This window comes from Bufo bufo, chromosome 2 (genome assembly GCF_905171765.1).
Source record: "Bufo bufo chromosome 2, aBufBuf1.1, whole genome shotgun sequence".
Taxonomy (NCBI): Eukaryota; Metazoa; Chordata; class Amphibia; order Anura; family Bufonidae; genus Bufo; species Bufo bufo.
The window spans coordinates 142301408-142318268 of NC_053390.1; the positions used below are offsets into that span (position 1 = coordinate 142301408).

Genomic DNA, 16861 nt, shown 5'->3' on the forward strand with positions numbered 1-16861 from the left:
GCAGGTGTAGATTTTTTTTTTTTACCTTGGTGGGGGCTAGTTTTGAAGCTAAAGATCATGAAGTATAATGACGTTTACTGATTTATATTAAAAACTCAGGAAGAGCTGAGGACTGTCCAATAACATATAAAAAAAAAGTTCTCTTACCTGTGTAGTTCCAATGTTGTAAGGTCAAGAAATGCTGACCCCATAAAGTCATCTTGAAATCCAAAGTCATAATCAAATACCTGTAAGTAAAATCAAATGTTTAGTAGAGGCTGAAAAAAGGGTAAAGGATGAAAAGGATGAACATTTATAAACCAGGTTTTACAGAGTGTGCCCAATTGCACTAAAAATAAAAACAGAATAAAATGTGCAACCTACCATTTTTCACCTTCCTGATCTAGCCTAATTGTGCTTTGACATTCGTCACTTTAGGTGGTATTAACTTTGGAATACTTTTACTTATCCATGCCATTCTGTGACTGTTTTTGTGACACATTGTACTTCAAGTTAGTAGTAAATTTTAGTCAATATGTTTTACCTTTATTTATAAAAAAATCCCAAATTTAAAGAAAATTGAAACAATTCGCTATTTTCAAAATTTTAATTTCTCATAAAGCCATTATTAATTAACATTCATCATCATCTACTTTATGTTGGCATTAGGGATGAGTGAATCGACTTCAGATGAAACATCCGAAGTCGATTCGCATAAAACTTATAATGTATTGGCTGTGAGCTGAAGTACCTTGGAAACTAACTGAAGTTCGGGAAAGGGTTTTTTACAGTAGAAATCAGTTTATGAAGTTATTACGCAAAGTTTTGCGAGACTTCGTGAAGTAATAACTTTGACTCATCGGAGCCAATGCATTCTAATACTGTATGGAGCGCTTGTTCTGTACAGTATTGAAACAAAGTTTTATGCGACTCGACTTCAGATGTTTCACCCGAAGTCGATTTGCTCATCCCTAGTCATTTTGGAAATATGATTTTATATTTTTACGACATTAGAAGGCTTACAAATTTAGAAGCGATTTTTAAGATTTTCAAGAGAATTTCCCAAACCAAATTTTTAAAGGATCAATTCAATAATGAAGTTACTTTGGGAAGCTTACATAAACCACCCATAAGTTACCCTATTTTAGAAACTACACCCTTCAAATTATTTAAAACTGAAGCCTTTAGGTATTCCACAAGAATTTAACTCTGCCATTGCTTCTTGTATTTTGTTTTTTTATTGCAGCGTACACTGTGCAGGAAAAATGACATGTTATCTTTATTCTGCTGGTGAATACGATTACATAGACACCAATTAAATATCATTTTTTAGTAGAACAGTCCTATACTTGTCCATAATGCTGACAATAATAGGATATGTTCTATTCCTTTGTGGAATGGACATACGGTAACAGAATGCACATGGAGTAAGGCTACATACACGACTTTATGTGTTTTGCAGTCTGCAAAACACTGATCTGAAAAAAATATGGATAACGTCCTTTTGGCATTCGTATTGCATCCATTTTTTTTGCGGATCCATTGTAACAATGCCTATGCATTGTCCGCAAAATGGACAAGAATAAGACATACAGTTGCGGTCAGCACATGGTGTGCTGTCCGCATTTTTTGCGGATCCATTAAACTGAATGGGTCCACATCCTATCCGAAAAAAAACCGGAATGGACATGGAAACAAAATACTTTTGTGCGCATAAGGTCTAACTTCCGTTTTTTTTTTTTGCAGACCCATTGAAATGAATGATTCCGCATACGGTCCGCAAAAAAAAGGAACGGACACGTAAAGAAAATACTTTTGTGTGCATACAGAGATAGCTGTCAGTTACTGATAACACTGCCTTCCTGTACCGATAGTTCTTACAAAAAGCAAAAATATAAATATTATAAGTTTACAGAATTTTTACCCACAAAAATAATATATATAAATCTGCTCAGTTTCTCCTGCTCTGTAAGGGTACTTTCACATTAGCGGCAGGGGACTCCGGCAGGCTGTATCGGCGGGTGAACAGCCTGTCGGATACGTCCTGCCGCTAGTTCACGTGTGCCACCGGACTGCCGCTCCGTCCCCATTAACTATAATGGGGGCGGAGTTCTGACGGCGGCATGGCAGCGCACGGCGAGAGGCAGCTGGACTAAAAGTACTGCAGATTGCATTTTTTGGTGACAGGTCCTTTTTAACCCCTTCGCTACTAGCGCCGTACATGTAAGGAGCTGGGGCGATAGACAAACATAGCTGGCAGGTCTCGGCTGTTTCAAACATCAGAGACCTGCGGCTAAATACAGAGACTGGTAAAAATGCTGATCGCTGTAATTAAGGGCTTTAGATGCCGAGATCAAGTGAGATCATGACTAGAGTTGAGTGAACCCGAACTGTAAAGTTCGGGTTCGTACCGAACTTTAGGATTTTTGGACCCCGGACCCGAACATTTCAGTAAAAGTTCGGGTTCGGGGTTCGGTGCTTCCTTAGCGCTTTTTGAAAGGCTGCAGAGCAGCCAATCAACAAACGGTTAACTGTCTGACCTTAGAAGCCATCACAGCCATGGCTGTGATTGGCCAGTGTAGCATGTGACCCAGCCTCTATATAAGCTGGAGTCACGTAGCGCTGCACGTCACTCTGCTGTGCTTAGTGTAGGGAGAGGATGATTTCAGGGAGAGAATAGGAGAGACTCTTTGCTCAAAATCTGAATCTAACTCAGCGATCTACATACATTGGGCCAGATTTATCATTAGCTCAAGTCAGAATAATAGAGTGAAAAAGTCGCCAAAAAATGCGCAAACGCTAAAACTGCACACAAATTTGCGACTTTTTTCTGCTCTGCACTATGCTCGCCAGTTTTCTGAAAGTGGGCGTGTTTTCTTATGTAAATTAATCTCTAGACAGATTTACTATTGGGACTATTTAAAAAGTCGCTAAAAAGTCGCAAAGAAATGCGCAATTTCACTCCAGTGAGGACCATGCTTATCTTATGAGACTTTTTAATAGAACATGCGACTTTTTCGTAAGGACCGGCGACTTTTGTAAAGCTGCTTACTGACGGATAAACTGCTACCGTCAAACCACATTTATTACAGTCTTAAAGGGCCGATCATAAATCTGACTTGGCTAAATAAAACTGACTTTAGCCATATGTGAAAGTGGAGTGAGCTGTCAGAGTAATGATAAATCTGGCCCATTGTGTTTTGTGGGTGCAGGGCACAATTTTTTTATCCTGCCCTGAGCCCAGTGACCGAAAAAAAATAACTTTAAAAAGTCAGTTAGGTGGGTGGCGGCGGCGGCCATTTTATGCAAGCTCAGTGCACCAGCACTGCATCTGAGCTTTTGGGACATTGAAAATCCCAATTTTTATGGCAATATACAACATCTGGATTAGTCAGTGTGCAATTTAAGCTAGAAATACAGCCATCATTTTCTGGGGTTTTAAAAACACACTTTTTTTTGCCAAAAAACACTATTTTCCTGATCTGCAAGTGTTAAATTAAAGTTTAATATATACAGCTTTCATATTCTGTTACCAAAAAAACACTTTTTTGGCAATATACAACATCTGGATTAGTCAGTGAGCAATTTAAAGGGAACCTGTCATCTGGATTTTGGGTATAGAGCTGAGGACATGGGTTGCTAGATCACCGCTAGCACATCCGCAATATCCAGTCCCCATAGCTCTATGTGCTTTTATTGTGTATAAAAACCGATTTGTTACATATGCAAATTAACCTGAGATGAGTCATAGCTTGAAAATATGACTCTTCTCTGGTCACACAAGTAAGATATGACTCTTTTATGTTAATTTGCATATGTATCAAATCGGTTTTTATACACAATAAAAGCACACAGAGCTATGGGGACTGGGTATTGCGGATGTGCTAGAGGCCATCTAGCAACCCATGTCCTCAGCTCTATACCCAAAATCCTGGTGACAGGTTCCCTTTAAGCTAGAAGTACAGCCATCATTTTTTGGGGTTTTAAAAACTTTTTTAGCAATATACAACCTCTGGATTAGTCAGTGTGCAATTTAAGCTAGAAGTACAGCCATCATTTTCTGGGGTTTTAAAAAAACACTTTTTTTTTTGCCAAAAACCACTATTTTCCTGATCTGCAAGTGTTAAATTCAAGTTTAATATATACAGCTATCATATTCTGTTACCAAAAAAACACTTTTTGGGCAATATACAACATCTGGATTAGTCAGTGTGCAATTTAAGCTAGAAATATAGCCATCATTTTCTGGGAGTTCTAAAAACACACCTTTATTGCCAAAAACCACTATTTTCCTGATCTGCAAGTGTTAAATTCAAGTTTAATATATACAGCTTTCATATTCTGTTACCAAAGAAACACTTTTTTGGCAATATACAACATCTGGATTAGTCAGTGTGCAATTTAAGTTAGAAATATAGCCATCATTTTCTGGGGGTTCTAAAAACACACCTTTTTTGCCAAAAACCACTATTTTCCTGATCTGCAAGTGTTAAATTCAAGTTTAATATATACAGCTTTCATATTCTGTTACCAAAAAAACACTTTTTTGGCAATATACAACATCTGGATTCGTCAGTGTGCAATTTAAGCTAGAAATACAACCATCATTTTCTGTGGTTTTTAAAAAAAAAAAATTGCCAAAAAACACTATTTTCAGGCCTTGCAGCATCAGCACGTGTGAAATTACAGTCTTATATACTGCTGTCAAATTCAGTTGTTAAACAAACACTTGTTTGGGCAAAAATTTGAAATACCGCCATTTGGTGCACCAATCTTTAATTCAGGCCTACTGTGTGTCAGGCCGTGTGAGATACACCCTGCATATACAGGGCTTATATTCTTTCATTAATAAAAAACCCTTTTTGGGTCAAAATACACAATATTTCAGGCCTTGCAGCATAAGCACGTTTGAAATTCCTGGGTTATATACTGCTGCCATATTGAGTTATTAAACAAACAGCCGTTTGGGCAAAAAAAAGTTTATTTGGCAGCCTTTGCTGCATATGTCATTGTGAGATACACCCTTAATACATTTGGGTTAGATTCAGAGATTTGAAATACCGCCATTTGGTGCACCAATCTTTAATTCAGGCCTACTGTGGGTTATGCCATGTGAGATACACGCTTTACATACAGGGGTTTGATTCAGGCATTTGAAATAGTCATTTTGGGCAAAGACATCTTTAATTGAGGCCTACAGTGGGTCAGGCCGTGTGAGATACACCCTTTACATACAGGGGTTTGATTCAGGCATTTGAAATACAGCCATTTTGGGCAAAGAAATCTTTAATTGAGGCCTACAGTGGGTCAGGCCGTGTGAGATACACCCTTTACATACAGGGGTTTGATTCAGGCATTTGAAATACAGCCATTTTGGGCAAATAAATCTTTAATTGAAGCCTAGTCTGGTTCAGGCCGTGTGAGATACTCCCTTTACATACTGTCGTTCTATTCTACTATTAATTAAACACCCATTTAGGGCAAGATCCTAAATTCGAAAAATATGAGGAGAGCGTCAAATAAGGGACGTGGCCCAGGTCGTTGTGCTGCTGGTGGAGCTCCTGTTGCAGGGAGAGGAAGTGGTCGATCTGTGCCAGCTACACGCACAAGTGAAACCACTTCCTCAGGTGCGAGTAGGCGACAGAACCTGCAGCAGTATTTGGTCGGGCCTAATGCGGCTCTACGAATGGTGAGGCCTGAACAAGTACAGGCGATAGTAGATTGGGTTGCTGACAGTGGATCCAGTTCCTTCACATTGTCTCCCACCCAGTCTCCTGCTGAAAGACCACAGTTGGCACCTGAAGCCGATGTCCATCAGTCTTTCACCTCACCCCCTTGCAAATCAGCCAAGCAGTCTGAGCCCCAAGTCATGCAGCAGTCTCTTCTGCTTTTTGATGACTCTGTTAGCAGGGTTTCCCAGGGCCATCCACCTAGCCCTGCCCTAGAAGTGGAAGTGTGTAAGTGCACCGATGCCCAACCACTTATTTTTCAAGATGAGTACATGGGAGGACCATCGCAGCACGTCTCGGATGATGACGAAACACAGGTGCCAACTGCTGGGGCTTTCGAAAGTGTGTAGACCGACAAGGAAGGCAGGGGTGAAGACTGGGTGGAAGATGATGTGGAGGACGATGAGGTCCTCGTCCCCACATGGAATCAAGGTCATGCGAGTGACCTATGTAGTTCGGAGGAAGAGGCGGTGGTCGCACAGAGCCACCAGCACAGCAGAAGAGGGAGCAGGGTGCAAAAGCGGAGCGGCCGTCTTCTAGACAGTACGCCTGCTACTGCCCACCGCAGCAAGGGACCGAGCACACCAAAGCCAGCTCCAAGGAGTTCCCTGGCGTGGCAGTTCTTCAGACAATGTGCTGACGACAAGACACGAGTGGTTTGCCGCTGTGCAATCAGAGCCGGAAGCGACGCATAAACGTTCTCGACCTGAGCACAACCTGCATGACCAGGCATTTAAGTGCAAAGCACGAGCTGCAGTGGAGTAGACACCTCAAAAACCAAGAAACGTCTCTGGCTCCTCCTGCTTCCTCTTCTGCTGCATTCGCGGCCTCTTCATCCACCTCTGGAGTGACAGTGCCACCTGGCACCCCGCAAACAGAGGATCTCCCACGGAAGCGTTCAGCTCTCCATCTCCCAAACGCTGGAGAGGAAGAGGAAGTACCCCCCTACCCACCCGCGATCCCTAGCCCTGAATGCCAGCATTTCTAAATTACTGGCCTTTGAAATGCTGTCATTCCGTCTGGTGGAGACGGATAGTTTTAAAGGACTTATGGAGGTGGCTGTCCCACAGTACGTCGTGCCCAGCCGACACTACTTTTCAAGGCGAGCCATCCCTTCCCTTCACAAGCAAGTAGGGGACAAAATCAGGTGTGCACTGCGCAACGCCATCTGTGGCAAGGTGCACCTGACTACGGATACATGGACCAATAAGCACGGTCAGGGCCGTTATATCTCCATAACAGCACACTGGATAAATGCAGTGGCGGCTGGGCCTGAGGCGGATAGCAGTTTGGCGCATGTCCTTCCACCACCGAGGCTTGCAGGGCGCTTCAGTTTGCCTCCTGTTGCTCCCTCCTCCTACTCTGCTTCCTCATCCTCTACCAGCTCCTCATCCAGTCAGCGTAACACCTTCACCACCAACTTCAGCACAGCCAGGGGTAAACGACAGCAGGCAGTTTTAAAACTTATCTGTTTGGGGGACAAACCCCACACCGCGCAGGAGCTGTAGACGGGCCTTGAACAACAGACCGATGAGTGGTGGCCTGGTGGTGTGCGATAATGGATGAAATCTTGTAGCAGCTCTGGGACAAGTCGGTTTGACGCACATCCCTTGCCTGGCGCATGTGCTGAATTTGGTGGTGCAGAGATTCCTTCCCGCTCACCGCCAAATATGCGACGTGCCCACAAGGTGGAACTCCACCTTGCACATGCTGGCCAGACTGTACGAGCAGCAGCAGACGATAGTGGAGTTTCAGATGCAGCATGCACGGGTGAGTCGCTCAGCGGAACAGCACCACTTCACCACCAATGACTGCGACTCCATGCGTGACCTGTGTTCCTTGTTGCGCTGTTTCGAGTACTCCACCAACTTGGCCAGTGCCGATAACGCCGTTCTCAACGTTACTATCCCACTTCTATGCCTCCTTGAATAAACACTCCTGGCGATGATGGAAGAGGATGTGGCACAGGAGGATGATGATGATGTATAGTCTTGTGTACACGCAGTCTTACCCTTCGGGCCTCAATGCGCTGTAAGTATGTCTTTGGAGAGGAGGAGGAAGAGGGATCATTTCGTAGGGTTTCCGGCCAGTCATTCCCAAGTGGCTCCGAGGGTGGGTTCCTGCACCCACAAACCCAAGGTACACAATTGTCCAGCCAGGGCACAGTTCTGGAGGTGGAGGATGAGGAGGAGGAGATGGAGGAGGAGGAACCATGTTCACAGCAGGTTGGCACCCAGACCAGCTCATGGCCATCACTGGTGCGTGGATGGGGGGGATACAGAGGACACAGACGATACACCTCCCACAGAGGACAGCTTTTCGTTGCCTCTGGGCAGCCTGGCACACATGAGAGATTACATGCTGCAGTGTCTCCGCAACGACCGTCGAGTTGCCCACATTCTAACTTGTGCTGATTACTGGGTGGCCACGCTGCTGGATTCCCTGTTACAAGGACAACTTACTGTCCTTAATTCCCTCACTGGAGCGTGATCGTAAGATGCGCGAGTACAAGCGCACGCTGGTAGATGCGCTGCTGGTGGCATTCCCACTTGACAGCGGGGGCACAGTGGAAGCACTAGGCGAAGGCAGAGGAAGAGGTCGGCAACGCAGCTGGGGCACCGCCAGCACCTCAGAAGGCAGGGTTAGCATGGCCGAAATGTGGAAAAGCTTTGTCAGCACGCCACAACAACCAGCACCACCAGTTGATATGGAACGTCTTAGCAGGAGGCAGCATTTCACCAACATGGTGGAGCAGTATGTGTGCACACCCCTAAACGTACTGAATGATGGGTCTGCCCCCTTCAACTTCTGGGTCTCCAAATTTGGCACATGGCCTGAGCTTGCCCTTTACGCCTTGGAGGTGCTGGCCTGCCCTGAAGCCAGTGTATTATCTGAACGTGTGTTTAGCACGGCAGGGGGCGTCATCACAGTCAAGTGCAGCCGCCTGTCCACAGCCAACGTGGACAAGCTCACGTTCATTAAAATGAACCAGGCATGGATCCCTCAGGACTTGTCCGTACCTTGTGCAGAATAGTCATGTATACCGTCATGAACCAGCCATTGTTATACTGCAGCGCAATTGCTCATTCTTGTATTTTGGAAATTTCACACTCTTTTAGAGTGTACCCTAATTAAAAAAAAAAATATTTAAACCAAAAACCTGTGTTGGCTACCTCGTCCTCCTCCACCGCTACGTCCACCGCCTCCTCAAACTCCTACTCCATATGGAACTCCACCTCATAAATCGAAATATTTTTTTTTGTACGTATTTTATTTTATATCATTTCACTACTTTGTCAGTTACATTTTCTGGTGAAATTCAGCAATTTTTGTGTGTATGGTACCACTGCTATACTAAGTAGACAGGCTTACAAAAAAAAAAATTGTCATTTACATTTTCGGGTGAAATTCACCAATTTTGGGGTATGATGTACCACTGCTATACCTAGTAGGCCGGTTAAAAAAAAATAAAAAATTGTCAGTTACATTTTCGGGTGAAATTCACCAATTTTTGGGTATGATGTACCACTGCTATACCTAGTAGGCCGGTTAAAAAAAAAATTGTCAGTTACATTTTCAGTTGAAATTCAACAATTTTTGGGTGTGAAGTACCACTGCTATACCTAGTAGACCGGTAAAAAAAAAAAAAAATGGCAGTTACATTTTCTGGTGAAATTCAGCAATTTTCTGGTGTGATGTACAACTGATATACCTATTAAACCGGTAAAAAAAAATATAACATTTGTCTGTTACATTTTAGGGTCAAATTCACCAATTTTCTGGTGTAATATACCCCTCCTCTACCTAGTTGACAAATTAATAAATTTCAATAATTTTTATTTTACATTTTCGGGTGACAATAAACAATTGTTTTCTGTCATAGACCCCTGCTCTACCAAGTAGACTGGTTAATACATTTCTGTAATTTTTCTGTTACATTCTTGGGTTGACAATATACAATTTTAAACGTGAATAAACCCCTGCTCTGCATAGGTGACAGGGAATAAAATTTCTGAAATGCTTCTTTAATTAATGCGCGCCACCTCCTTTGATTCAATGCTTAAACTTAAACAAGTTATGCCACATTTGCACTTCAATAATTTGTCCCACATTTCCGCTATACTCTTTTGGCCAACATTTGCGCCTCAATAGCTTTTCCCTATTTTATGTTATTTTAAGTCATTTCCCTATCCACATTTGTTTGCAGAGCACTTGCCATGCTCTTAACCACATTTTGACGACATTTGCAGCCCTCTAGCCCTTTCCATGACATTTTTACAGCCATTTTAGTGCTCAAAAGTTCGGTTCCCCATTGAATGGGGTTTGGGTTCGGGGTCAAGTTTGGGTCCCGAACTCAAACTTTTTTCCAAAGTTTGGCCGAACCGGTCGAACCCGAACATGCAAGTGTCCGCTCAACTATAATCATGACATCTAAATGTGGAAAAACTGCACGCTCGCGCCTCCGGGAGCATTATTGGCGTCCCCTGTGGCCAACGGGGATGCTGGTAATTGAGTTAAATGGGCTCAGCCTCACTGAAGAGGCTGAGAACATTCAAAGTGCAATTTTTATTTTGCCCACCAGATGGCAGACCAACATAAGAAATGAGCAATTCTAAATAATTAGTGCAGTTTAAAAATACATGATTGTTCAAAATAAAAAGAAAAAAATAGATTTTGTAGGCTCATATATGAGCTTCAAAATCATCACAAAAAATTAGCAAAAAAACTTACAAAATCTATAAAAAATAAAAAAATATAAAAGTTTAAATCACCCTCCTTTCCCTATAATAAAAATATAAATACCTATATAACAAAAAATATAAACATCATAGGTATCACTGCGACTGAAAACGCCCGTACTATTAAAATATAAAAATATGTTTCCAATACGGTGAATGGCGTAATGGAAAAAAAGAGTCAAAATTGCCAATTTGCCATTTTTTCATTCTCTTATCCCCAAAAAAGTTAGAAAATATGATCAAAAAGTCACACACACTCCAAAATAGTATCAATAAAAAACTACACAGCTCAAAAAGTTATGGGGGTCAGAATAAGGTGATGTAATAAAAACCAAAACTTTTTTTTTTTTTAAGTTTAAATTTATTTTTACACTATTTAGACATAAAAAAAAACTATACATATGGGGTACCGTTGCAATCACACTGACCCAGAGAATGAAGGACATGGGTCAGTTTTTCCGCAAACAGAACGCCGTGCGAACAAAACCCGTAAAACCGGTATCCTAAGGGTTAAACCAGGCAAAATGCCAGGTAGGGCTATCTCAGTTGAATGTATTGATACAGTTGACTTTGTGATCTTTGCTTCATTCTTCAGAAAAAAGTACTTTTAATACATATGCAAATGAGCTGTTAAGTGCACCGAGGGAGGGCCCAGGCACTCTTTTGATTTTCCTGCTTTAATTGCCAGGCAATAAGACTACGCATGAAATTGGCCCTGTCAGTCAAGAAGGAGAGAGTGTGCAGTAGATTTTGTCGCAGGAATATCTACAACTGAAAACCAAATTCCCTTTATTTGAATGCAGCTTTGCAGAAATGCACATGCTTGAATATAAATAAACCTCATTCAGATGAATGGAACTGATTTTCACTCGTATAAATGTCTGCAACAAAGTCTGCCAAGTATGAAGGCATCCTTATTTATAATGTACCGTTTCATTTTCTCTAGATTGCCACCAGATGGCGACATTTCTACAGCATTCAAACAGTATTGAAGGACCCAATAAAAAGGAATATGAGCAAACTCCTCTACAAAAGATGCATTTTGTTTGTTCATCCTACTTCTTTAGAGTTTTATGTTCAATTTGAAGTTGAGGTTTAATTTTTGCTTCCCATTTAAAGTAGAATTGAATTCTACAACATGTTTCTGTCTGGAATATGCAGTATTGTGCTATTCACTGAAAAAAAATCAGATCTATCATCATAAAAGCTGCAATCACAACAAAACCTGTAATGACTGCATTTCTTAACGACCCGTGGGAAATTCTCTGTCCGTTTTAATCGCTATAACCGGGATGGTAATGACTACTGACAAGATTAATTATTACAGGGTCCCTTCTGTTCCAAACATTTCTTCTGGCTGATCACAAGTAGGTGTCCACATTGTTCCTGATATTCTGGTTTCTGTACTTTGGACCACTGATCTTCTAGCCCTGCACACTTTCTGAATAACGTCATGTACATTCAATTTACATCTATATGTTCTATGGCAGGATGACCCTCTTTTGGCATCATGTGCCCATAGAATCCTATGGGTACCTATCTGTATGCCAGTGTTCCCCAACCCGTAGCTCACCAGTTGTTGCAAAACTATAACTCCCATCATGCTACAGCATGATATATTTGGACACTTTGGAGCACATAAAGCTGGCAGTGGATCACCTAAGTTATGTACAGGCGCCAGCCTCTACATAACTCGGCGGATCCACCACCGCTTCTAAGGGTAAGCCAATTTCCTTGCTGTCTTACATTAAGACCATTTCTACACCTAAACCAGGCATAGAAAATGGTAAATGATACGGGCCTGCCGTCCTGTCCCCTTCCCTGCCCACTTTTTTAGACCTTGCGTGAACGGGGAATAAGTCACAGATTCTGCCGCACCATGGCATGCAACAAAATCTGCACCAGATATACGCAACAAAAGTGGCGTATATCTGGTCATTAATGACTCCCTTTGTCTGGGTGTGCACCAAAGATCTCCAACCTGTGGCTCTCAAGTGCAAGTCCCATCATAGCACCAGCTATACACTGTACACCAAGACAAAGGGGGAGATTTATCAAACTGGTGTAAAGTAGAACTGGCTTAGTTGCCCATAGCAACCAATCAGATTCCACCTTTTATTTTCCAAACGAGCTGTGAAAAATGAAAGATGGAATCTGATTGGTTGCTAAGCCAGTCCTACTTTACACCAGTTTGATAAATGACTCCCAAAGTGTCCAGTACAGACTTGATGAACAGACGCATGAGCAGATGTAGCCTGTAAATGAAAGCCTAAGGTCCCTTTTACACGAACGATACGGATTGTGTCAGGGTGCGTTCAGTGAAAGTCGCTTCATTTTGAAAGCAAGTTCAGTCAGTTTTGTTTGCATTTGCGTTCAGTGTTTCAGTTTTTTCAGCGCGGGTGAAATCAGTGTTGATGCGTTTTTCAAGCGCGTGAAAAAAAAAATTAACATTTACAAACATCTCCTAGCAACCATCAGGAAAAACGCATCGCACCCGGACTGCATCCGGATGCAATGCGTTTTTCACTGAATCCCCATTCACTTCTAAGGCCCCTCTCACACGGGCGAGTATTCCGCGCGGATGCGATGCGTGAGTTGAACGCATTGCACCCGCACTGAATACCGACCCATTCATTTCTATGGGGCTGTTCACATGAGAGTTGATTTGAAAATCGCAGCATGCTCTATTTTGTGCGTTTTTCACGTAACGCAGGCCCCATAGAAATGAATGGGGTTGCGTGAAAATCGCAAGCATCCGCAAGCAAGTGCGGATGCGGTGCGATTTTCACGCACGGTTGCTAGGAGACGATCGGGATGGAGACCCGATCATTATTATTTTCCCTTATAACTTGGTTATAAGGGAAAATAATAGCATTCTGAATACAGAATGCATAGTACAATAGCGCTGGAGGGGTTAAAAATATATAAAAAATAATTAAACTCACCTTAATCCACTTGATCGCGCAGCCGGCATCTCCTTCTGTCTCCTTCTTTGCTGATTGCAGTAACAGGACCTGTGGTGACGTCACTCCGGTCATCACATGATCCATCACATGATCTTTTACCATGGTGATGGATCATGTGATGGACCATGTGATGACCGGAGTGACGTCCTCACAGGTCCTGTTACTGCAATCAGCAAAGAAGGAGACAGAAGGAGATGCCGGCTGCGCGATCAAGTGGATTAAAGTGAGTTTAATTATTTTTTATATATTTTTAACCCCTCCAGCCCTATTGTACTATGCATTCTGTATTCAGAATGCTATTATTTTCCCTTATAACCATGTTATAAGGGAAAATAATACAATCTACAGAACACCGATCCCAAGCCCGAACTTCTGTGAAGAAGTTCGGGTTTGGGTACCAAACATGCACGATTTTTCTCACGCGAGTGCAAAACGTATTACAATGTTTTGCACTCGTGCGACGCACCCGCACCTTTTACCGCAATGCCAGTCTGAAAGAGGCCTTAGGGGCCAGGGCTGCGTGAAATAAAGAACATGCTGCGATTCTCATGCAACGCAGAAGTGATGAGTGAAAACATGTGCACAAACCCATTGAAATGAATGGGTCCGAATTCAGTGCTGTGCGTTCACTTCACGCATTGCACCAACGCGGAAAACTCTCTCGTGTGAAAGGGGCCTAAAAGGGGACATTCAGTTCTGCTACAGAGCCTGAAAGTGGAGGCCATCACAGACTCCTGTTACATGTCACTGAATAGCTGCACTCAATTTCCTGGCTTTGAACTGAATTCATTAAGCTAATGCATTAACAGTCTTTAATTTTCTACAGTGCACTTTAGACTTGGCTGTTATTAATACACAAACAAGGTACATTTATGAATTTTACAGAGTTTAAGGTACAGATATTTTATTAGACACAGGTTGTTTCTTTGGCATAGAGAGATTTTTATCCACTGGAAGTAAATAATGAAACTTTTCTTGAATATCAGCAAGCAGAGATCTTGAAATACATTAATAGCAATATATATATATATATATATATATATATATATAAATATATATAAAAAATCAATGCCTGTTTGTCCTCTATAGGCATCCAGACGCCTGAGCCATCGGTCACCAAATTTGACAGATAGGTACATCAGGTGCATAGGAGCTTGCAGGTTCTTCACTCATATCCTAACTGCCATACAGACAGTCACATGATCCTTATTAGCCAATAGAAACCCGCAGGTCCTTCAGTCTGGACATAGACAGTTTTATGCCAGGTTTCCATGACAACGCAAACATTTTTCTTCACTGTTAGGGCCAGTTCACGCAACTTATTTTGAAAAACCGGCTTAGAAAATCAGTGCGGTGTCCACATGTCTTTTTTCAGCGTGAAAATTTTTTTGATTTTTTCAGTGGTTTTTGACATGTCTTTTTGTTAACCAATGGGTTCAATACAAAGCTGAATTTTCAGAGTGAGATTTTTGAAGCATGGAAGTATTTGAAGCTATTTTCCCCCAAGATAGAACATGCTGCTTCTTTTTTTACACGTAGCTGTAAAATGCTCCAAAATCAACACCAAAAAACTGTGTGAACTGGCCCTTATAGGGACACTGTTAAGGGGACGGGGTGCTGTGGAGGTCACTGTTAAGGGGATGGGGTACTGTGCAGGTCATTGTTAAGGGGAGAGGGTGCTGTGGAAGCCACCATTAAGGGGAGGGTGCTGTGGAGGTCACAATTAGGGAGGCGGGTGCTGTGCAGTTAAAGGGGTTCTCTGGGCTTTGAACCCTTTCAAGACCAAGCCATTTTTCACCTTCGTGACCAGGTCTAATTTTGCAAATCTGACATGTGTTACTTTATGTTCTATTAACTTTGGAACACTTTTACTTATCCAAGCTATTCTGAGATTGTTTTCTCGTGACATCTCGTACTTGATGTTAGGGGCAAATTTGGGTCAATATGTTTTACCTTTATATTATAAAAAATCCAAAATGTACAGAAAATGTGGAAAAAATTTAAATTTTCTAAATTTTAATTTCTATGCCTTAAAGAGGACCTTTCACTAGAATAAAACATCTAAACTAAGCATACAGACATGTAGAGCGGCACCCAGGGATCTCCCTGCACTTACTGTTATACCTGGGCGCTGCTCCGTTCTCCCGTTATAGCCTCCGGTATCTTCACAGTTAGGCTCCACCCAGGGGAACCTGCCGGCGTCTCACTCTCCCATGCTGTAGCGCTGGCCAATCGCAACGCTCAGCTCATAGCCTGAGAGAAAAAAAAGCCTCTCAGGCTATGAGCTGAGCGCTGCGATTGGCCAGCGCTACAGCATGGGAGAATGAGACGCCGGCAGGTTCCCCTGGGTGGAGCCTAACTATGATGATACCGGAGGCTATACCGGGAGAACGGAGCGGCGCTCAGGTATAACAGTAAGTGCAGGGAGATCCCTGGGCGCTGCTCTACATGACTGTATAGTTAGTTTAGATGTTTTATTCTAGTGAAAGGTCCTCTTTAAAGGCAGATAGTGATACCTCATTAGATAGTTTTTACTTAAGATTCCCTATATGTTTACTTAATGTTGGAATCATTTAGAAAATTGAATTATTTTTTTTTAGGACGTTAGAAGGCTTAGAATTTAAGAAGCAATTTTCAAATTTTCTATAAAATTTTCAAAACCGACTTTTTCAAGGACCAATCCAGTTCTGAAGTCACTTTGAGGTCCTTATATAATAGAAACCACTCATAAGCGACCCTATTTTAGAAACTACACCCCTCAAATTATTTGAAACGGTTTTAAAAACTATGTTAATCCTTTAGGTGTTCCACAAGAATTAAAGAAAAATTGAGGTGAAATTTGCAATTTTCAGTTTTTGTGCAGTTTTTTAATTTTAATCCATTTTTTCCTATAACACAGCAAGGGTTAACAGCAAAACAAACCTCAATATTTATTACCCTGATACTGCAGTTTACAAAAACACCCCATTTATGTTCATAAAAAGCTGTATGGGCACACAGCAGGGCTCAGAAGGAAAGAAGCAACATATGGTTTTTGGAGAGCAGATTTTGCTGGAATGGCTTTTGGGTGTCGTGTGATATTTGAAGGCACACTAAGGCACCCCTACAGTAGAAACCCCCAAAAAAGTGACTGCATTTTAGAAACTACACCCGTCAAATAACTCATTGAGGGGTTTACTGACCATTTTGATCTAACAGGCGTTTCATAATATTTAGAAACACTGTGAAAATGAAAATTTATATTTTTTACAAGAAAAAGCCCCTTAAGGCCAAATTGTTCATTTTAACAAGGAATAACAGGAGCAAATACACCCCATAATTTGTTACCCATTTTCTCCTGAATACGGCAACACCCCATATAAACTGCTGTATGGGCAGGAGGCAGAATTCAAAAGGAAAGGAGTGGCAGCTGCATTTTCTAACATGGAATTTGCTGAAATAGATTTTA

The 16861-nt window shown here is 42.0% G+C and overlaps 1 protein-coding gene across 1 annotated transcript in view; it reads right to left on the reverse strand.

Annotated features, from left to right (window-relative positions):
• The window catches only part of MCTP1 (multiple C2 and transmembrane domain containing 1), a 796241-nt gene that overhangs the window by 596093 nt on the left and 183287 nt on the right, over positions 1-16861 (reverse strand). Inside the window, exon 5 of the mRNA XM_040421550.1 lies at positions 148-227. Coding sequence (XP_040277484.1) covers positions 148-227 — 80 coding nt within the window. The remainder of the gene's footprint in view (positions 1-147; positions 228-16861) is intronic.